General features: G+C 40.8%; 1 protein-coding gene across 1 annotated transcript in view; it reads left to right on the forward strand.

The window, feature by feature from the left end:
* The first annotated feature begins 1,173 nt into the window (after positions 1 to 1,173).
* The window catches only part of LURAP1L (leucine rich adaptor protein 1 like), a 56,475-nt gene continuing 34,808 nt past the window's right edge, over positions 1,174 to 22,840 (forward strand). The window contains exons 1-2 of the mRNA XM_004373495.1: positions 1,174 to 1,184; positions 8,343 to 8,783. Of these exons, the coding sequence (XP_004373552.1) occupies positions 8,478 to 8,783 (306 nt within the window). The 5' untranslated portion in view covers positions 1,174 to 1,184; positions 8,343 to 8,477. The remainder of the gene's footprint in view (positions 1,185 to 8,342; positions 8,784 to 22,840) is intronic.

Raw genomic sequence — 22,840 nt, forward strand, 5'->3', positions numbered from 1 at the left:
TTTTTACGTTTTCTTCATTCTTTTCTCTGATTTTTCCTCAAAGTTGAGTCCATGAATTTGTCTTCAATCTTGCAATTCTGTCTTCCATTGTTTCAAATTTGCTCCTAAAACTTTCTATTGAGTTGCCCCGTTCTGAAATTTTGTTGTTTATCCTTTGGATTTCTAGTTGCAGTTTTTGTATCATTTCTAATTTTGTATTTATTTTGACATTTTGTTCTTGTGTTATTTTCCTGAATTCTTCTATTGCTCTGTCTGTGTTTTCCTTGATTTTGGTTACATTTTCATTTGTTTTATCTATGTTTTTCATGATTTTGTCTGTCTTCCTTGATCTCTTTCCTAATCTCTTAGAAAGTCCTAAATATTAACCTTTTGAATTCCGTATCAGGTAGTTCCACTGCCTTTTCTTTTACTGGAAGGTCATCTGATTCTTTATTTTGGTCCTGCTGGAGCCATGTTGTCCTGCTTATTTATATGTTTTGATTTTGTCTGCTGTCTATGAGACATTAAGGTATTATTTTCTTTATTTATAGATTGTATGTTCATTTGTTTTGTCTTGCTTTATTGTTTTGTTTTGATATGTCAGGGTGGGTGGGCCAGGTGTGCTTTGCTACTTGCTCATCTGTAGGCATGATAGTTCTCACCACCTTGTCCAGGTGGGCAGGGCAGTAGCAGGCAGAGTGTACACTGTACACTGGTTTGGTGTGGTGGCTGAGGGCGGACTGGGCAGGTGCTGTCTGTCTCATAATGTTGGTCCAGCACTGTGGGAGCTTTCACAGCTCCTTGCCAGATAGGTGGGGATGTCGGATGGGGAGTGATAGGGGCTCCCTTCCCACTGTTCAGCAGCTGGTCAAGTGGCAGGAGTGGGTACAGTGCAGGCCCCGTGTAGCAGCTGGCCTGATCATATGGGGTGTTCTAGCTGCAATGGCACATTGGAGGCCAGTGGGAAGGAGTGGTGTATGGGCTAGGGTTGGAGGGGGGGAGAGAAAGAAAAGACAGAGAAAAAGGAAAAAGAAAGGGTAGCTGGCAGGTGAGGGCAGGGTAGACCTGGGAGCTGACTGGAAACTGGGGGAGGTGGCATACGAGGCTAGGTGGAAGGTAGAAAGAAAAGAAAAGAAAGTAAAAGATAAAAAGAAAAGAAAAAATAAGTGGTGACACGGCAGAGGTGAGGTGAACCCGGGGCAGCAGTGGGCCGGTGGCTCTCCAGCCATGGTGGCACAGAAGGGTCTGGCAACAGGGGGTGGATGTGGTGTATGGGGTTAGGTCTGAGGGAGAAAGAAAAGGAAGAGAGAGAAAAGAAAAAAAAAACCGGCAGTGCGGTGGGTGCTGGCAAGTGAGGGCCGGGGTAGACCCAAGGGCTGGTTGGAAGGAGGGGATATGATGTGTGGAGCTAGGTGGGAGGGAGAAAGAAAAGAAAGAAGAGAGAGAAACAAAAGCAAAAAAAAAAATGGAGGTGTGGTGGGAGCCAGCAGGTGGGGCGGGGCAGACCCAGGGCAGCCATAGGCCAGTGGCTCTTTAGCTGAGGCAGTGAGGAATGGCCCAGTGGGATGGGGTGGAGGTTGTATGGGGCTAGGTGGGAGGAAGAAAGAAAAAGAGGAAAGGGAAATAGAGAAAAGAAAAAAAAGTGGGAAAAATGGCAGCATGGGAGGATCCAGTGGATGGGGGCAGAGTAGACCCTGGGCTGCCATGTGCCAGTGGCTCTCTAGGTGAGTGGCACAGCAGCACCTGCCGAGAAGGGGCAGAGGAAAAAAAAGGAAGAAAGGGAAAGAGAAATGAAAAACAGTGGCTTAGCAGGAGCCAGCTGGTGGGCGCAGGACAGACCCAGTGTGGTGGCAAGCCAGGGTCTTCCTCATTGGGTAGCATGGCATGATCCATCAGAAAGGGATGCACACGTGGTTAGGTGGGAGGGAGAAAGAAAAGGAAGAAAGGGAAAGAGGGGAAAAAAACAGCTTGGTAGAAGCCGCCCAGTGCGGGTGGGGTGGATCTGGAGCGGCAGTGAGCCCATGTCTCTCTGGTGGACTGGCCGTGACTCATTGGGAAGTGGTGGATGCAGCATACAGGGCAGAAGGGTGAAGATTGGAAAGTGTATTTCTCTGGTTACCAGGTGCTCTGTCTTCTGCTGAGAACTCTGTGAAGTTGCCTTCCTGTACTCCCTGTCCGGGGTTGTTGCTGGCTGTGCTCCAAGACAGAGAAGTTGTGCCACTTTGGTTGGTTGGGGATCTCCATTCCATATCTCTCTTCATTCTCTGTTCTCCATCAGCTTCTTCTTCCATTTGGTGCTTGATCTAGTTCTTTATCCCTTTATTTGAGCCTTAGGTTTCTAGGATTGACATTTGTATCTGTTTTACTTAGTTTTTTGGGTCTTTGCAGCAGAGGGGCTGCATGGTGCTTCTGTCTATAATGCCATGTTGGCAGTTGGTTCTAGTCTGTCATTTTTAATATATTTTCTTGTGATTAGGAAAAAGTCTAAGTTACTTATTTCTTCCCTGTGGCTTTTAGCTTTCAGAGCTACCTCTACATCTCACTGCCAAATTTAAAAAAATAAAATAAAATGAAGATTCCAGTTCTCTCATGTTACCCACTGCCTCATGTCCAAAGTGCATACTCCAAGACCAATCACCATTCCACATATTCACCAGTTCCCCAGTCCTCTTGATTTCTGAGCTTGGAACTCATTTCCCAGATTATGGCTTTGCTCAACCCTTAGACCTAAAACTCTGTGCTACTTTACTGGCTTTGAGTTTTTATTTCCTTACTCAACCATAATTAATGATCATCCTCCAATCTGTGATTTTCCTGATTCTATAAATCACTCAATTCCACGGTTGGCAAGGGGCAATTTTTAAGTTTTTAGGCATTTTGCAACCTGGTTATTAAACACAGTCGTTATTAAGAAATAAATTGTATAAACTTTATATTGGGTTAAATGTATTAAAGCAAGGGTAGTAATTAATTAACACTCATCACTTCCTAATTATTTGACTACATTTTATTATTATCTATGTTCTTGAGGTTATTGTGCCTATTGCATCTATATGGTGAACATACTGTATAAGGATATGCGACTATGCATCTATTCCCAACTTACCTTGGTAGCCTGAATCAGACATGGTGGTAGTATTTACACCATCAAAATGATCAAAATATATAAATAATTTATTTTTACTTTTTCAGAGAGCTAACTGTAAACATTTATCAGCATGTCACTGAAATAAACTACAAGTCCATTCTCTAAGATAAATTGGTGTGGATCCAAACGAGCAGAGAAAAGTTAGTACCTTCACTGAAGAAATCTCTTTTCTGGGCCCTTCATTACACCTTTCAGTAAGATTCAGAACTCAGGAAAGCAATAAAAAGCAAATAAAGAACTCTTTTACAAATACTGTAATCAAGGCAGAGAGATTTGACAGGCACTGTGAAGAGGGGATAAGGGAGACTTAGCTGCTGATGACCTACTTTTAGTAATGACTACTAAATCTCCCATGGAAGTGTTTAGCTCTGACTATAAGTATAAATATAAATTAGATTTCAATCAGAGTACCATTTAAAGGGCCTGTGCTTCTTAGGGGGAGGTATTTTAGATAGACTTTGTTGTTGTTAAGTGTCATTGATCGGTTCCAACTCATAGCGACCCCATGCACAACAGAACTAAACACTGCCTGGTCCTGCATCATCCTCACAATCATTGTTATGCCTGAACCCATTGTTGAAGCCACTGTGTCAAACCATCTCACTGAGTGTCTTCCTCTTTTTCACTGACCCTCTACTTTACCAAGAATGATGTCCTTCTCCAGGGACTAATCCCTCCTGATAACATGTCCAAAGTATGTGAGACAAAAATCTCACCATCTTTGCCTCTGAGGAGCATTCTAGCTGTACTTCTTCCAAGACAGACTTGTTTGTTCTTTTGGCAATCCATGGTATATTCAGTATTCTTCGCCAACACCACAATTCAAAAGCAACAATTCTTCTGTGGTCTTTCTTATTCATTGCCCAGCTTTCACATGCATATGAGGTGATAGAAAACATCATGGCTTGGGTCAGGCGCACCTTAGTCTTAAAGGAGACATCTTCACTTTACCCTCTACTTTACCATGATGTTGCTTAAGCAACATCATGATAAACACAGTAAACATTGAAGTTGTCAAGGATTTCATTTTACTTGGACCCACAATCAACACCCACGGAAGCAGCAGTCAAGAAACCATATGATGTATTACATTGGGCAAACCCGCTGCAAAAGATCTCTTTGAAAGTAGAGGGTCAGCGAAAAAGAGAAAAATCCTAAGTGAGATGGACTGACCCAGTGGGTGCAACAATGGGCTCAAGCATAGCAACGATTGTGAGAATGGCACAGGACCGGGCAGTGTTTCGTTCTGTTTGTACATGGGGTCACTATGAGTCAGAACAGACAACACCTAACAACAACAACTACTTTACCAAGCATGACGTCCTTCTTCAGGGACTGTCCCTCCTGATAACATGGCCAAAGTGCATGAGACAAAGTCTGGCCATTCTCACTTCTAAGATATAGATTGGGCATACACGTGCACAAGTTGCTCAAGTTGGTAATAAATTAGATTTTACTTAGTACAACAGGCCCAACCTAGCTACAAAATTATGGATGAGTTAACTGACTCTATAAATAGGAAGACTAAAATCTTGGTGCCTTTAGCAGATATAAACTTCCACCATATATGGATAGGGTCAACATTCTTTAGCTTTGTTATGGCATCTTCCTTGTTAAGTATATCATCAGCTGAACAAAACTATTTATAGGAACGGCAGCTCTACACATTTAAAAGAGAGATTCAAAGAACCCAATACCCATTAAATGGTTACTTCCTAAAATTCTTAAGGGTTATTTGAGGCTCTTGGCTGCTTGATATTTTTCTGCACTTTGGGGAGCTGAGTCTCAGGTTAGAGACTCTGCCCTCGTCCTTGAACGCTGGGCCAGCAAGAGTTGGGAATGCTATAAACTTTCAACTGGTGCCAGAGAGAAGGTGGAAGGGCTTTCTTCTCTTAACCACAATCCCAGCAGCCAAATTAAGGAGTGGCATTACCCCAGTCCACACAGAGTCTTGCTGAGACTACTTTTACTGTAAGTACAATGTCTCATACCAGGAAGTATTCTAAGTGAGGAATGTGTGAAGTGTGCGTCACATCACGGCTGTTTTTGTGGCTGAAGCATTCTTTAAAAACCTGTCATCTGAGTCCAAAAATGTTCTTATTTAATTAGCCACTAGGTGTTTTTGGATAAATAAGAGGCTCCCTTCCTTTCTCTGTGAACACAATCCAACTGGGAAAGAAACATCACTCTCTTAAAGTTTTTCATAGTACAACACCCATTCTTATATACCTTATGCATTCTAAATAGGAAAAAAACAAAAAAAGAGGCAAATCTAGCTCAGATATATGGCAGTCACAAAAGGAAGCATATAAAAAAGTAACCTAGGTCAAAAAAATTGTATCACAAACCCAGCATAATAACTATTTTTATAATTTTACTTTTCATTGTAGCAGGCTTGGGGAATACCTCGAGTTCAGGTTGTTAACTGGCAGATGCTATTTATCAATGAAACAAGAGATGGTTGAAGATGGACAAGAACGGTAAGAACAGGGAGAGAGCAGTGCTAAGAGTGAGGGGCTCAGCGAAATACATAAACGTTGCCCTAAAGGGTTTTTCCCTATTTCTTTCTCAGTTCTCACTAAGTTCCCTCTCCTACTCGTTGATGACCTCACTCCCACCCCAAGCCCCCATCCTGGACCTCTTACTGCAACATCTTGTCAACTACTTCTCCAAATCATGTAATTAACAGATAAGACTAACAGCAATTATTTAAACCTCTCACACATTTTTTTTTTAAATTATAGAGGAATCTTGAAATCAAACAAAAAATATTCTCAAAACCCAAAGGAAAATAACTTTTATTGTTCAGCATTTTGGGGATGAATGTCCTCATATCAGGCTTCATGAAACAGTACTGGCAGTGTCAATACTATCTATTATGATATTGTGTGCTGGCCAGTGGATTCCGACACATAGCCACTCTATCCGACAGAGTAGTACTGCCCCATAGGGTTTCCTAGGCTGTAATAGACTACAGTCTTTATTATAGGCCTATTAAAAGTTTTGTGATTCTAATCTTTTTTGAAAATTAGCTAAAATGGCATTTGAAATGTGTCTATTTTAAACTAAAATGTCATAAAGCATTAAAATGAGGAATTTAAAAAGGCTTATAACTAAGCTTTTCTTAAAAAGTTTAAATGTGTTTTATATTGCTCTTAAAGCACTACTTGACATATAGGTCACATGTTTACTATCAGAATAGCTTTTTCTGCAGACTTAGTTAAGCAGCCAGCAAAAAGGCTCTTTATTTTTAGAGTTAGTCTCTTCAGCATTAAATACCAATTTTACTGTCTGTGACTCACAGTAAATGAAGTGTTCCATTTTTGTACAGTTATATTGATAGTAATTTGACAAAATACTTTTTATTAAGCAAGTTCTAGCTAGATAGGGCATTTGTAAGCTGCTCTTCCCAGCCATCCTTATTTTGAACTTCGTAAGAGTTTTGTAATAACAAACTTCCTTGACTGAAACGCAAGCCTTCCATAATTACATGTCACAGTGCAAATCTTATCAAACGAGTTTGTGGGTTGCCAAATTTAGGACAAAGTATGATGTTTCATCAGTGAGAGACTTAGTCTTGGTCTCCCTTGATTCCATAAATGGGGGTTCCAACTTCAAAATGAGATCCTTAACTTACAATTATTTTCTTCATTTTTGTTCTTAAGTGAGAAAAACATACAAATTTCTGGCATGTTAACAGAAGAACTTCAACAACTCTCTCCCTGACATGAAATGTTTAATTCATAAAGCCCATGCTTCCTATCCTTAAGAGGTTTCCTAGGCAAGGCTACAGTAAAAACAAACTCTCTTGGCCTATGTGCTTACAAGTTTGTAAAACCTGAGTGATGTCTTTGGGAATGGAGCCCAGGAAGGACCAGGATCCCAAATGTGTACTTGTATTTGCCCCAGAAATAGAGGGGTCCATGCTTTGAAATGTTCCAATGGAAAGCCAAATTTGTGGTTTACTGTAATGAAAATAGTATCCTCCTGCTTGAGGATTACTGACACACACTCAATGCTGAATCAACTCTGTAATCCATGTAGTTCAGAGCAACTTTTTTGGTAGAACGCTCTCAGATCAACACGTTGCAAACTTTGGTTTTCTCCTAAATAGTTGAAAAACTAGCAAATTATCAAAGGATAATTTTTTCTTAATATTTTTTCTTCCATAATTACAGTAAAATTAACTCTGAACTGTCCTCTTTTAAAATGCTACTGCTATTTCAATAGTCATATAAGCTTTTCTGACTATCTAATTCTTCATTTCTGCTTTTGGTGATTATAACTTTGGTAAGACAATTAATTTTGGTTGCGTATTTTCACTGAACTTTTGATGAAATTTTTTTCCTCTTTATTAGCATAAAATCATCAGGAAAGGCTTCTAAAGCTAGATTCCTTTTAAGAAGGTAGGGAGTAGGGAATGACACCAAAATTTAAAGTCATTCTGACTAATTCTTGTTAACTGTTTGAAAGTAACTACCAGGCGATTTCCCCGGGAAAACCTAATACCAGTATTGGGTAATCTCAACTTTAAGTAGGACGCTTAAACTTTGCTACTACTTCTGGTAGCAGAGTTGAGAAAATTCCTGCTGCTCTTCTTCTCTGTGACATACGGTACAAGGGTTGGCCCTGGTTTGGTCCACCTGCCAGCTGAGTTTAAAGTTTCCGAGGCTTGGAGGAACACCATGACTTGGATCAAACAGCCTAAATGAGAAGAAAGGCAGTTGTGCTGCTTCTAGGAAGCCGTTAAACTCTTGCTAAACTAAATCTTTCTTTTATGCGTCATGCACACGACCGACCTCCTTTTCCATTGAGCAGAGATTATTTCAGACAATTCAGGATATCCCGAAAGCTTGGACACATATGGCTGGAAAATGAAGCGACCTAGGAGTGTGGCCACATCATTATTTTGTTGTCGCGCGGTACCAGATGGGCAATCGGTGAACGGCGCAGAGATGTGAGCGGACAGTTTTACAGTGTGAAGCTAAAACTGATTGCATTCCCCTTTTCTTTTGGTCTATGGTACTTGCTTTTCCCTCCTCTGCAATATCGATTAACTCAACTTTGCAGTACGGTAGCCAAAAAGGAAGAGCATGAGGCGATCTAGATCATCGTAGCAAGTGTCGGCGGCGTCGCAGCCCTCAGGGAGCTGCAGCTGCGACCCGCCGCGTCCTGTACGGATTTCAGGGCTGACACCGCGCAGGCGGTTATGAAGCGGGCGGTGTGCTCGATCCGCCGAGGCTAGAGACCCGGCGCCGGAAGGGCTCCACCAATCTCGCCGCAGCCTACGAGGCCCCGCTGCCTCTCACCTGCTGCGTTTGATTACCATTTTCACGGTTCTTGAAAAGTCATGGAAGACGGCCCGCTGCCAGACCTCAGGGACATCGAGCTGAAGCTGGGGCGCAAAGTGCCCGAGAGCCTAGTGCGCTCGCTCCGCGGGGAGGAGCCGGTTCCCCAGGAAAGGGACAGGGACCTCTGCCGGGGGAGCTGTGGCGGCGGTGGCGGCGGCTGCAGTAGCAGCAGCAGTAGCTGCAGCTTCCCTCCCTCCTTGTCGTCCTCCACTTCGTCCTCCCCAACCTCTGGCTCCCCACGACGTAGCCACTCCAGCGCCCTGGAGAGGCTGGAAACCAAGCTTCACCTCCTCAGGCAAGAGATGGTAAGTGTGGGGCGCCAGCCACGAGGCTGGGGGTCCACGGCGGGAGATGGGACGATCGGAGGACGGGGCCTGGGGGAGAGGGTGGCAGGGGCTGATAGCTGAGTGCTGCGCGCGTGGGAAATGAGGGTTGAGCAGCGCGCAGGAGCGCGCGTCCAGAGGCAGCTGCGGCGAGGCTTGTTTACCCCGGACTTTGCTCGGTTACGTTTTGCTACTACAGCAAAACCCCTGCTGTTGTACTTTCTGATAGCGCCACCACGCTGGCCACTGCGCAGCCTCCCAGCATCGGCTCGTTGAGGGTCTGCAGTTGCTGCACCCATGTGGGGCCTGCTGTGCGCCGTCCACACTTCGGATAGGTTCAAAAGGTGGCCCAGTTAATTGCACTTACAGCAAAGGCACTTCCTGGTTTGCCCGGAGGTGGCGCGGCGGGGGCCCTGCCGCTCTGCTTTTTGCTCACTCCTCTTCCAGCACCGCCCTCCTCTTGATGCAGCAGCCGCAGCTGCTCCAAGGCCACTGTTGAGCTGATCCTCCACAGCTGGCTCCGAAAACAATGGCTCACTCGTCCCTAATGTCCTTATGAATGGCTTGTCTCAGTGTTTTGATCCAGGCAAGCAGGTGATCCCCAGGCTCAGGGATTTGCTGATGAGCACTTCCTACCCTTCCACCTCAGTCCTCAGTCTGCAATTGTTTTCCCGGCTGTTTGCAAACGTTAGCCTAAGAATACGACAATGGGGCAAGTACAGGGGCTGTGATACTTGTTATTCCGGATGTACTTAGACGCTTATTTACTTGCTATGAGCTCTTAGATAAGTCCCTTCGCCACTGTGGACCTCAGTCTGTTTGTACAATGAGCTAGTTGGACGAAACGATCCCTTCCTAAATCCTTTGACGAAAATGACCACAAAGCTACAGAACAGAGGAGGAAAGTTGCAACTGCGGGCCTCAGTCGGGCATGGGATGGTGAGCAGGATATCCTACATAAATGACCAGGTGAAGTTGGGGATTTTCATGAAAAAGAAGTAACCAGAGGTGTTTACCTAGCTCCTCTTTTTCTGCAGTTGGAAGACTCCAGAGAGAATAAGTTCCAGACCTTCAAGTAATCTTGGCAAATATATTAGAACAAAAAGTCAGTTTTCAGAGGTCATGTCCTGTGTCTAGAATTTTCAGTCTATTATTTACACAAAGGCTCTAAGATGTCACTTTCAAAACCTCTGAAAAATATTTAAAGTTGATCTACCGAAAGCCTTTAATTTTTTTCTCTCAAGTATCCATTTTCTTCCCACGTGAAATATTCCAGATGTTGAAATGGGATACACACACATACATATATGCATGTGTAGTACAAATTTTTCTTTTACTATATTCATTTTTTTTTTTACTATCTAAATACACACACATGTTGTACATGCAGTCGCTGTGAGTCGGAACCAACTCAATGGCACCTAACAACAACAAATACCACACATACACAGGTTATACATATTTGTCATTCAACAAGTATTTGTTAAGCATTTACTATATCCTGGTAATTAACTGGGTGTGGAATACAAAACGAAAAAGTCAAGGGACCTGTCCCTTAGGGCTCTCAAATCCCTTTCACCCATTTGCCATTTATTGTTTGTACTATATCAAGCCAAATGTGTTGAAGAACTCTATAAGGTTAAAAAAAAAAGCTAGTTATTTCCAAGTAAAGAAACCTAGGCTTATTTATAGTTTTCAATGAAATGTCATATAGTTGATAAAAATCTATTTCCCAAAACCAGGTCTTGCTATATATAATGATCATGGTATAGTAATCACAGAAAAACAAAACAAAACAAAAACAAACAAACAGAAACACTCAACAATAGCCGCAATAGATTGCTAAACTGACTACTCATTACATTTTTTATGTGCAGCATCAGTGTCTATAGACATAGGAGCATTTTTTGTGAGAACAGATGTTTATATGTTAAACTTTGTATCCTAAGAAAGGTCTCTATTGAGCAAATGATAACATTGGCTCTGGGAGCTTCGATGGAGGGCATTGAAAACAGGTATATTCCCTTGCCAGTGAGACAGTTTTCCCCATTGTACATAACTCTTGTGGGTGCTAAAAACCCCAGCTTCAGCACAAATGCAAACCAACAGATTTGTTTTTATGTAGCTTGGCAGTTTTGTTATAAACACTGAACAGATGCAGTTCTGCAGTTCTTCCTGTCTCCCCCCCAGCATCCCCATGTTAGAAGTTGGAGGAGAGTTGGGCTATGACCCAATTGTTATTCTTATGTTCTCTTCTGCACTGTACTATGGACATTGAGTTAACCTCCTTAATATTATGCATGATCACATATTTCTTGATCATTCTTTTGAACTGTTCACAGATTTTTCTTCTAGGTTGTCTGGAGTTACCCAGCTTTGGACCTACCCTTGGAACTCCTTCCTATGAAACACTTTGCCATGCACAAGCCTTTCTAGAGACCTCCAGGAACGAAGCCTCCCTTCTTTTCCTGTTAGGATGGATATGTGTATCCTTGACATAGCACAGCATAGACTTGCAGGGAGGTTGTCTTGACACTTAAGGTTCTTTACATACAAATGATTTCATCATCATTGTCTCCCTCATCTCCTTCAGTCTTACCTGTGATTGTTATAATCACTGCCCTTACACATCCATAAGACCCTGTTGTAAAGGAGGCAAGTTGAAAAGGAGATTGAAGAGGGGGAGATTGATGTTTGTGGACAAACTTCTGCATGCTGGATCACTTATTGATAACAAATAGCACTGTACCCAATCAAGTGTGTGGGCTTAAGGGGAAACATTGGAAAAGAAAATCTGGAACAGTAAGTCAGTTTCAGAGAACAATCAGGATGATTTGGAGTGGGTGCAAATTTTCCCAATGTGGAGTGTTTTTCTTTTGAATTTAGAGATAAGGAAATTTGGCAGTGCCCTAAGCAAATGCAGAGGTACACGTAAGAAATTTATGATGAAATTGAAAATAAGTGACAGGACTCTCAAAGTCTGCCCAGTAATAATTGTTGGCTACTTTTCAGCTCACAGAGTGTTTTAATGTTTATCATATTGTTTGAGCCTAAGATCAAACTGGGAAAGAGGACGTATTTCCATCTGCATTTTGAAATGAGATCCTTGAGAAAGAAAGCCAGTGCCACACGACTAGTTAGTGAACAGAATCACAACCTGAACTCGTATCTTCTGATTCTAGGTTCTGTGCATTTACCACATTCCAGTCTGTATCCCCACAATTTTTTTTTCAAAATATGATATAGTTCATGTAATCTGTGATATTCTCTCGGCATACCCCAGAGTGGTAAACAAACAAACAAAAACCCAAGCCAGTTGCTGTTGAGCAGATTCCCAATCATGGCAACCCCAATGTCTGTCAGAATAGAACTGTGCTCTGTAAGGTTTTCGACAGCTGATTTTTCAGAAGTAGTTCACCAGGCCTTTCTTCTGAGGTGCCTCTAGGTGAGTTTGAACTGCCAACCTTTTGGTGAGTAGTCAAGCACTTAACCATTTGCATTACTGCTCAGAAAATCAAAGTGTAGTTTGGAATGGAGTATATACTACCTATTGATGCCATATTCTAGATCCTACTAGATTCTGTATGATCTAAGGATAGTTTGTTGATCTTTAGGGAATGCAGTGTCATTATCAAAACAGATTTGAAAATACTGTGTCCTGATTTCCATATTTTTGGCAATAGTTTGCATAGCAGCTATGTAATAGTGAAGCATAACATTTCATGCCAATTCCTTATCCCAATTCCTGAATACTTGCTTTAATAAAGTTTTCTAGGCAATACCCAGGCTTAGACACAAATGCACATGTGTATAGACACACATACATAAATGATACTAGAAGAACATAAATCAAAATGTCACAAGTGTTGAGAATGGTCGATTTAGAGTCAGTTTTTATTGATGCTTTTTCTTTTTGATCTTTTCCATGTTTTTCCCCTGTCATAAATGGCTGGCTTACGTTTGTAACGAAAATAAAAATTATTTCTCAATTCACTCAAAAAGAGATAATAATGTCATTAAATGAACTTCACGATTGCTTTGGACATACTTCACAGTAGGTTAGGAGATTTCTGTGGAGTTCTGTCATTTACTTATTTTCCCTAAATTGGGAAAAAATTAAGGAATATCCTCAGGTAAATAATTGAGAAGATGTAAAGTGGAATATACCAGCTTTGATGAGTCACATGAGAGCTGAAAAGATTAAGTGGAATTGTAATTTGGCCAAAGAAAAATTACAGACCAACACGTGAGTGAGTGCATGGTACCATAGCAGAACTCATATGTCATGTTGAAACTAATAGATAAAACTGAGGAGATTTTTCAAAGGAAATGTGTCTTGTACAATGTATTAAAAGTGCTGATAACTATGTAAACTAAGGGCTTAATATTAGAGTTGAAGACATCAAGGAAAGGGGGAAATCTGATTCCTACCAGTGCTGCTTCTGTCATTTGGCCCATGGAATGTTATCATATGTATTTAATCGAATAAATAAATCTTGTTGAAACATGTTTCCTTGCCAGGTGATTCACAAATTGACAGCAATGCAGACAGAGACCATGTGTTAAGGGTTGGCTTGTGGCTCCGAAAGAGATATGTTGAAGTCCTAACTCCTGCTACCTGTGAATGTGACCTTATTTAGAAATAGGCTGTTTGCAGATGTGCTTAGTTAACATGAGATCATATGGGAGTAGGGCGGTCCCTAATCCAGTATGACTGGTGTCTTTATAAGAAGAGGAGAGCAGAATGCCTTGTGAAGACAGACACAGAGGGAAGATGGCCGTCTGCAGATGGCAGAGATTGGAGTTATGCTGCCTCACACCAGGGAATGCCTGAGACCACCAAAAGCTAGAAGAGGCCAGGAAGGGTTCCTCCCTTAGAGCCTTCAGAGAGAACATGACCCCGCTGACACTGTGAACTGCCTCCAGAACCGTGAAAACAAATTTCTCTTATTTTAAGCCACTCACTTTGTGGTAATTTGTTATCAAAGGCCTAGGGAACTAATAAAGTTAGCAATGTTACTTTGCTAGAAGCATATAGACACAATTCAAAGGATTTATACCAAAAAACCAAACCAAACCCATTGCTGTTGAGTAGATTCTAACTCATAGCAACCCTACAGGACAGAGTAGAACTGCCCCCATACGATTTCCAAGGCTATAATCTTTATAGAAGTAGACTGTCACATCTTTCTCCCGAGGAGCAGCTGGTGAGTTCAGACCTGCGACCTTTCGGTTAGCAGCCAAGAGCTTAACTATGGCGCAGAATAGAACTGTCCCATAGGGTTTCCAAGGAGTGCCTGGTAGATTCGAACTGCCGACCTTTTGGTTAGCAGCCATAGCTCTTAACCACTACACCACCACGGTTTCCAAAGGATTTATAAACCAAAAAAAAAAAACCAAACCCCTTGCTGTTGAGTCGATTCTGACTCCTAGCAACCCTATAGCGACTCTATAGGTAACTTGGAATCAGTGACATTTCCAAATAATGATGAGCTCAGTCTTCTTCCTACGAGTGTACATTGGAATGATGGGTACATAGGTGAAGAGCACTTTCTGATAAAAAAAAAAAACAAAAAAAAAACGGTTATCTCCCATTCCATTCATGTTGCACAGCCATACTGCCAAATTTGAAGACCAGGAAGTCTGTGAGAATTCTCAAAGTGATTATGTTCATTTCCTTGAGAATATACAAAATACAAATTTTGACTTTCCTTTTGTAGTAATGACTCACAATTAAAAGACTTTTTCATATATTGAGAATTTAGTTTTTTAAGATATGATTTCTGAAACTGGGACTCGTGGCTAGAGTCTCAGGGGTCTCTGAGAATTCGTTCCTTTTTGTTCATTTGTTTTTCTTTAAGGGTGTTCATTCACTACTCAAGTGCATGGACCTCTAGTTTGGTGGAACCTTCATAGGCTTTGGAGTTAAACAAACTGGGATTCTGGTGAAGGCTGGAGCAGGTCAAGGTACAGATCAACAGGGCCTAGCAGGTTGCCATAGGGCCTAAGGCCTGATTATAAACCCCACCCCTGTGGAGACTGTTAAGCCCATGTCTGCTGTTGGTAAGGCCTGTCCAACTCTCAGGGGTCTTCATTGTATCTTGGCTTTTTCATTCACTGGTGTGTGGCATTGAGTGAGTTATATAACCACTCTGGATTCGGCTTTCTTGTTTACATGGGGGTAAAATCATCTCTTTCGAGTTGTAAGAATTCAATGAAGTAATATAAGAAAAGCAACTATGACATAAAACTTGTTGCCATTGAGTCAATTCTGACCCCAGTAAGGGTGATGGTCATAATGGGCATTATGTCAATGATGTGGCTATCCCATAGACCTTACACAAGTAGCCCTAGATGGGCAACATGGCTTTGGGACTGATGGAAGCCTAGGTGCCTCCTCCACCAGACTGAATCTATCATCGCATTTCTCGTGTCATATCAAATCTTCCATAGGTAACACGTTTCTATGTCAAAGAAGAAAAAAAAAATATGTAGAGCCTTTCCCCAGCTTCAGTACATCTGGAGATCTTGATTATTTTAGACTAGCACTTATCACACTTTAGTATGTTGAGTACGCTGCTAAGTACAGTGGTATAAATTAAAGAATTGGAGAACCTAATGTCAGATAGCCCACAAAGTCTGAGGAACTTCAGATTTCCTCAGTATTTGGTAACTTATAGTAAGACCTTTCTATGTGCAGGGCACTGTGTTAGTTGAACATTTTCCATGTATTATCCCATTGACACTTTAAAACAATCCTTTAATTAAATGTAATTTTCACAGCCATTTCATTAATAAGGAGTTAAGGATTACTGAAGTTAACGCTCAAGATTACCTAGATAGCAAGGGGAGGAGCCAGGCTGAGGTCAGAATCTGAGCTTTTAACTATGACATGGATGCTTATGTATAGATCCACTCTTCTTCCAGAATTTCAAAGCATTAAACATGTTAAACTGTATATTTATTTTCCTAAGTCCTCCCAGGAGGAACAAGAACTGAAGAAGTCTCTGACTTAGGAACATTCAAGGTTTGGATGAGCATGTCCAAGAGTCACTGTCACCTGGTTCCGCCATCATATCCTTTCTCTTTTGCTACTATCACCAAGATCTCTATAAATATTTTGTCACACCTGACAAGAGCTGCTAGTAAATGATCCCCTGCCCAGACCAGTTTAGTGCTCAGGGCTCAGTAGTGAAGCTCAATAGTGTTCAGGACTTAGGAGTTTCAAAAGCTTACCATTGGTAGCATTTTAGTTCTCCCAAGACTTTAGATAACTTACTAGAACTAGAAACTGGGAATCCTGACACCATCTTTGGTTCATTCTATCAGTACTTTCAAATTACTGCCCTTCTAATTGGAGCTCCATTATCCTATTTTCTAAACAGATAATCAGTTGTACAGTGATGAGCCGTGACTTCCCAAACGTATACTTAAAACAAACCGCTGCAAATAGGGCTCAATGTAAACTACATTTATAGAATTCAAAAGAAAAAAATAAGATGATATTTTCAAATGTCTCAGAATCTTAGATTTCAAAATAAAACCTGAAGCGCTTACTTTTTAAAGAGTGGGCCAAAAATTGTGCTGGGTGTTTATATTAAACTATGAAACTATTAGTATCTTCATTTTATAGATAAGGAAACTATGGCTTGCAGAGGTTAAGGAACCTGACTAAATCACTATAAGTGGAGGACCTGTAATTCCCAGCCACTCATTCCAACAAGAACCATTGTGCGCCTGATTGTATGCTGGATCCATATTCCTCCCAAACCATACTATACCCATGTACTGCGAGGTGTGCCCATTGTAGTGTGAATGAACATTTCTATAGTAACTTCACACATCTTCCAATGGATCTTTCCTAATTGCTTTAAAAATATTGTTTTCTTTTAAAAAGTTAAGGTAATATTTTCTCATTATAACAGCTTCCAAAAATACAACATATATTGTAAAAGGAAAAACTGAAAGTTCCCTTTACTACACCTCATCCCCATACTACAACTCATCCTCTTACTCTATGTCCCAAAGGAAGTTTCAGAGTTTCTTCTGACATCCATTTTGGTCTTTTATTTTTTTCCTGTCTTTTTAATGACCTTTTGGTTTCTTTATGTATGATGTCCTTGATGTCATCCCACAACTCATCTGGTCTTCGGTCATTAGCATTCAGTAAGTCAAATCTATTCTCGAGATGGTCTCTAAATTCAGGTGGGATATACTCAAGGTCATACTTTGGCTCTCGTAGACTTGTTTTAATTTTCTTCAGCTTCAGCTTGAACTTGCATATGAGCAATTGATGGTCTATTCCACAGTCGACCCCTGGCCTTTTTCTGAATGATGATATTGAGCTGCTTCATCTTTCCACTGATGTAGTTGATTTGATTCCTGTGTATTCCATCCAGTGAGGTCCATGGGTATAGTCGCCATTTACGTTGTTGAAAAAAGGTATTTCCAATGAATAAATCATTGGTCTTGCAAAATGCTATCATGCGCTCGCTGGTGTCATTTCTATCACCAAGTCCCTGTTTTCCAATTGCCAATCCTTTTTTTGTTTCCAATTTTCAGATGGTAATCACCAGTATTATCAATGTATCTTGATTGCATGTTTGATCAGTTTTAGACTACAGAAGTTGATAAAAATCTTCAATTTCTTCATCTTTGGCATTAGTGGTTGGTGCATAAATTTGAATAACAGTTGTATTAACTGGTCTTCATTGTAGGTGTATGGATATCATCCTATCACTGGCAGCACTGTACTTCGGGATAGATCTTGAAATGTTCTTCTTGACAATGAACGCAATGCCGTTCCTCCTCAATTTGTTATTCCCAGCATAGTAGACCATATGATTGTCCAATTCAAAATGGCCAATACTAATTCATTTCCACTCACTAATGCCTAGGGTATTGATCTTCAAGCATTCCATTTCATTTTTGACAACTTCCAATTTTCCTAGATTCATACTTCATACATTCTGTGTTCTGATTATTAATGGATGTTTGCAGCTGCTTCTTCTCATTTTGAGTTGTGCCACATCAGCAAATGAAGGTCCTGAAAGATTTACTCCGTCTGCGTCATTACGGTCGACTTTACTTTGAGGAGGTAGCTGTTCCCACATCGTATTTTGAGTGCCTTCCAACTTTAGGGGCTTATCTTCCAGCACTGTATCAGTGTTCTGCTGCTATCCTAAGGTTTTCACTGGCCAATTTTTTCAGAAGTAGATCAACAGGTTGTTCTTCCTAGTCTGTCTTAGTCTGGAAGCTCTGCTGAAACTTGTCCACCATGGATGATGACCCTGCTGGTATCTGAAATACTGTTGACATAGCTTCCAGCATCAGAGCAACACGTAAGCCACAGTATGACAAACTGACAGTTGAGTGGTAGAAGAAATAATAGTATTAAAATTGAAATTTACTTCTCTTTAGTCATATACAGTTTTAACATAATATTCTTGAGTTTTTTCTGACAATAATAATAATATGAATAAATCCTCTAAACATTGGGCTAGAAAGCTAATTTAGCACAAGGTAATACATGTCACATGAAGAAGGCATGTGACATGTATTTGTCACATGTTACAAATTTCACAGGATTGCCACCCTTAAATGTATGTGCCTTCAGTCTTCATGGCTAAAAAACATCTTAGATTTGTTCAGACTTCGGAATGTTCCCAGTAACAAGGCAGATTCTCTTTATAGAAATAAGATATCATCAGAGCATTTGATAAGGAAACTATGGCTTGTAGAGTTTAAGTAACTTAATTAAGTAACTACAACTGACATTATTTGACTCTTCAGTTAATTAAATAATTAATATCCTTCAAATTGGCTATTATAAGAGAGGGATGGTAAAAGCAGTATGATAATATATTACTAACTGATGAGCCCTCTCTCAGAAGGCCCTTTTCATGGAGAGCTAGAGGTCTGAGGAAGCGTGTAATCAGAGCTACTAGAGAGACAGGAAGTAAGGCAGGAATCTGATAGTCTCGTGGCACTGTTGGGCCCAACACTTCATTTGGTGGGTTCTGGGCGGCTCTTCCCCTTAACTCTCTTGGCTGAGCCTGCCAGTTTGGCCATTACATTTCAGCTTCTATTTCTTCAGAGTGTTAATCCCATGCATCAGGACTTGGTCATATTGGACTGTCTTTAAAGAGTGAGTGTTCATTCCTGAGCTTTGATGCCTTACGAATTAAGATTTTTAGAGGATAATCGTTTTTCTCACTTCTAAGTTGTAGGGGCCACATCACACTCAATGCACATGTACCCCTCTGCTGTCAGCATCCGTGGCTTTTGTAGAATAATTTTTCATTTAAAAAATTCCTGAAGATTTGACTTTTTTATGTTAACTAAAGAAGAAATGATTAGGATTATCTATTGGAAATTAAACTTGCGGAATGTTCTTGCTTTCTGTGTATTTTAAGTCAAGACACCTGAAGTGAACTGGGATACCTCTTCTGATCTTCCATGAATTGGGTGAGCTGAATCAAAGTGTTGCTATGTTAATACTGCCTCAGTAAATGCATACAAATTTTTTGACCCCAACATCCCAAACAGTGAGATATGTCTACTCTAATGCAGTGATCAGCTATTATTCTAACAGTTTTTCTGTTTTTTTTTTTTTTTTTTTTTTTTGGTGCTAACAAAACAAAGTTTGAGGCCAAACTTGAGAAGGAAAGTCCCTCTCATGGTGAGAAAGTTCAACTTGCAAGGTTGACTAGCTCAGAGATCTGCCTGTAGTTCCTCAGCTGAGAATTTATATCATAAGTAGCTACTATTGACTTTTTGTTAGTGTAAAGCTAACTCCATTTCCAGCTTTTCTCTTAATATTACAAGGTTTAAAAATTATTATTATTAAAATGATGCATGTTATTACTAAGACATGCAAACAGTATGTTGTTGTTGTTAGGTGCCATCAAGTCACTTCTGACTCACAGCAACTGTATGTAGGACAGAATGAAACACTGCCTGGTCCTGTGCCATCCTCACAATACTTGCTGTGTTTGAGCCCATTGTTTCAGCCACTGTGTCAATCTATCTCGTCGAAAGTCTTCCTCTTTTTCACTGACCCTCTCCTTTAACAAACATGATGTCCTCCAGGGACTGGTCCCTCCTGATAACATGTCCAAAGTACGTGAGATGAAGCTCGCCATCCTCACTTCCAAGGAGCACTCTGGCTGTACTTCTTCCAAGACAACTTGTTCGTTCTTCTGGCAGTCCATGGTACATTCAATGATCTTCGCCAACACCATAATTCAAAGGCATCAGTTCTTCTTTGGTCTTCCTTATCCATTGTCCAGTTTTCAAATGCATATGAGGTGATTGAAAATATCATGGCTTGGGTCAGGTGCATCTTAGTCCCACAAACAGTATAAAAGGGTAGATAAAGTGAAAAATAAAAGTTTCCCACATCCCTTTTCTCAATTTCTACTTCCCAGAGATAACTACTATGAATAATATGTTATGGATCCTCCTAGAAATTTTCTGACCATATGTAGGCATACCTGTAGTTTCTTCTGTATCTTTAGATATAATTGTAGCTATTTATGTGTGTGTGTGCCTGCATGTGCATTTGATTTTTAAATTGAGATTCTTAGGAGCTCATGATGCAGTTATTTTTCCTAGATTCAGCAAAGACTGTACTATTGATTCTTTTGTCTTTACTTTATATATAAGTATATGCACTTGCTTTGAAGCAAAATTTAAAGTACTCTGACTCTGAATAGATTACTGGCAAAGGACAGCAGTCATAGAGTTATTCCATTTGTACAAAATGCATTTTAGTTGATGAGGCAAAGAGACAGAGTCAATAATCTCTAGAAACAGAAGGAAGCATCGTAGAAATGTAGGGTGGGAAGAAACTTTAGAGCTTATCTGGCCCAGTTCCCCACTATATCCTGGCCAGTTGATCTTTCCTCCTATGCTTGATCCTCTTTAGCAATGGGAACTTCACTGGTTCCCAAGGCAGGTCTTTCCATTATCAGACACCTCTGTTGATTATATTTGTTAATTGGCAATTCCAGTTGTTCATCAAAAGACAAACTCTATAATCATTAACCATGGGGAAAAAAGCTTCAGACTGTATGCCTGTAAACCATGTATTTCTAACTGAAGATAGAAGATCTATCAGGTATAAAATACAAAGCTCAGTGAGTTTGTCCTAGGCATATATGTGTATGACTAAAATAAAAGACTTGCCTTTCTTGCAAGATGAAAAACAAAAAGGTAATGCACACACTGGCAAAGATGGGGCGATATAGGCATTCTCCTACACTGATGCTGGATATGTACACTGGAAGGCACCTTTAGAGGTGACTATACATGGAGTTACCATGAATTGGAATTGACTCAACAGCAATTAACAACAACTCTCAGAATTATCTGAAAGCATTTCAGTCTCTTCATATGAGCCCCTGGGAGTGTTGTCGGTTGAATTATGTCCCCCAAAAGATAATGTTAAAGTTCTAATCCCTGGTATAACTGTGAATGTGACCCTATTTGGAAATAAGGTCTTTGCAGATGTAATGAAATTAAGATGAAGTCATACTAGATTAAGGTGGGCTCTGAATCCAATGACTGGTATCCTTATAAGGAGAGGGAGATTTGGAAACACACAGATACACCGGGAAGAAGGTCATGTGAAGACAGAGTCAGAGAATAGAGTGATGTGGCTACAAGCCAAGGAATGCCAAGGATTGCCAGAAATCACTAGAAACTAGGAAAAGGCAAAGAAGGACTCTTCCCTAGGGCTTTCAGAGGGAACATGGCCCTGCCAGTACCTTGATTTTGGACTTCTAGCCTCCAGAACTGTGGGAGAGTAAATTCCTCTTGTATAAAGCCACCCAGTTTGTGGTGGCTATCTTGGAAGAAGTACAGCCAGGATACTTCTTAAAAGTGAAGATAGCAAGACTTTGTCTCACATACTTTGGACGTGTTATCAGGAGGGACTAGTCTCTGGAGAAGGACATCATGCTTGGTAAAGCAGGCGTTCAGTGAAAGAGAGGAAGACCCTCAATGAGATGGATTGACACAGTGGCTGCAACGATGGGCTCAAGCATAGCAACGATTGTGAGGATGGTGCAGGACAGGGCAGTGTTTCATTCTGTTCTTCACAGGGTCACTATGAGTTGGAACCGACTCGATGGCACCTGTCATGGGTTGGATTATGTCCCCCCAAAAATGTGTGTATCAATTTGCCTGGGCCATGATTCCCAGAATTGTGTGGTTGGCCTCCATTTTGTGATTGTAATTTTATGTTAAAGAGGATTAGGGTGGGATTGTAAAATCGCCCTTACCCAGCTCACATCCCTGATCCAATATAAAGGGAGTTTCCCTAGGGTGTGGCCTGCACCACCTTTTACCTTACAAGAGATAAAAGGAAAGGGAAGGAAGCAGAGAATTGGAGGACTTCATACCACCAAGAAAGCAGTGCCAGGAGCAGAGCACGTCCTTTGGACCTGGGGTCCCTGCACAGAGAAGCTCCTAGTCTGGGGGAACGTTGATGTGAAGGCCGACAGAGAGAGAAAGCCTTTCCCTGGAGCTGATGCCCTGAATTTGGACTTTTAGCCTATTTTACTGTGAAGAAATAAATTTCTCTTTGTTAAAGCCATCCACTTGTGGTATTTCTGTTATAGCAGTCCTAGATGACTAAGACAACACCTAACAATAACAACAACAGTCTTCTACCATTTAAAAATTTGCTGATAAAATTGTATTGCAAAGAATAATTCACAAGGAACCACCAAGTGAAACTTAAGTTTATCACTTAAACGGATCACTGATTTTAGTCACACTATAAAACTTAATAACTTATTGGTAGACTAAATGCTGTTCATTGACAAATAAGTATCTGGGCTAAAGATTTCCACGGGGTGAAAGTTCACATATACACGACTTCATTTTTCATTTTCCTATTGTGCCAGAATTTTAGACTATATATTCCAACTTGGTTAATAATCTTGTTCAATATCTCTCTCTCCTTCACTATAATCACTTCCAGGGCAGAGGCTGTGTCATGGATTGAATTATGTCCCCCAAAAAATGTGTGT

Source organism: Trichechus manatus, unplaced genomic scaffold, assembly GCF_000243295.1.
Source record: "Trichechus manatus latirostris isolate Lorelei unplaced genomic scaffold, TriManLat1.0 scaffold00025, whole genome shotgun sequence".
NCBI lineage: Eukaryota > Metazoa > Chordata > Mammalia > Sirenia > Trichechidae > Trichechus > Trichechus manatus.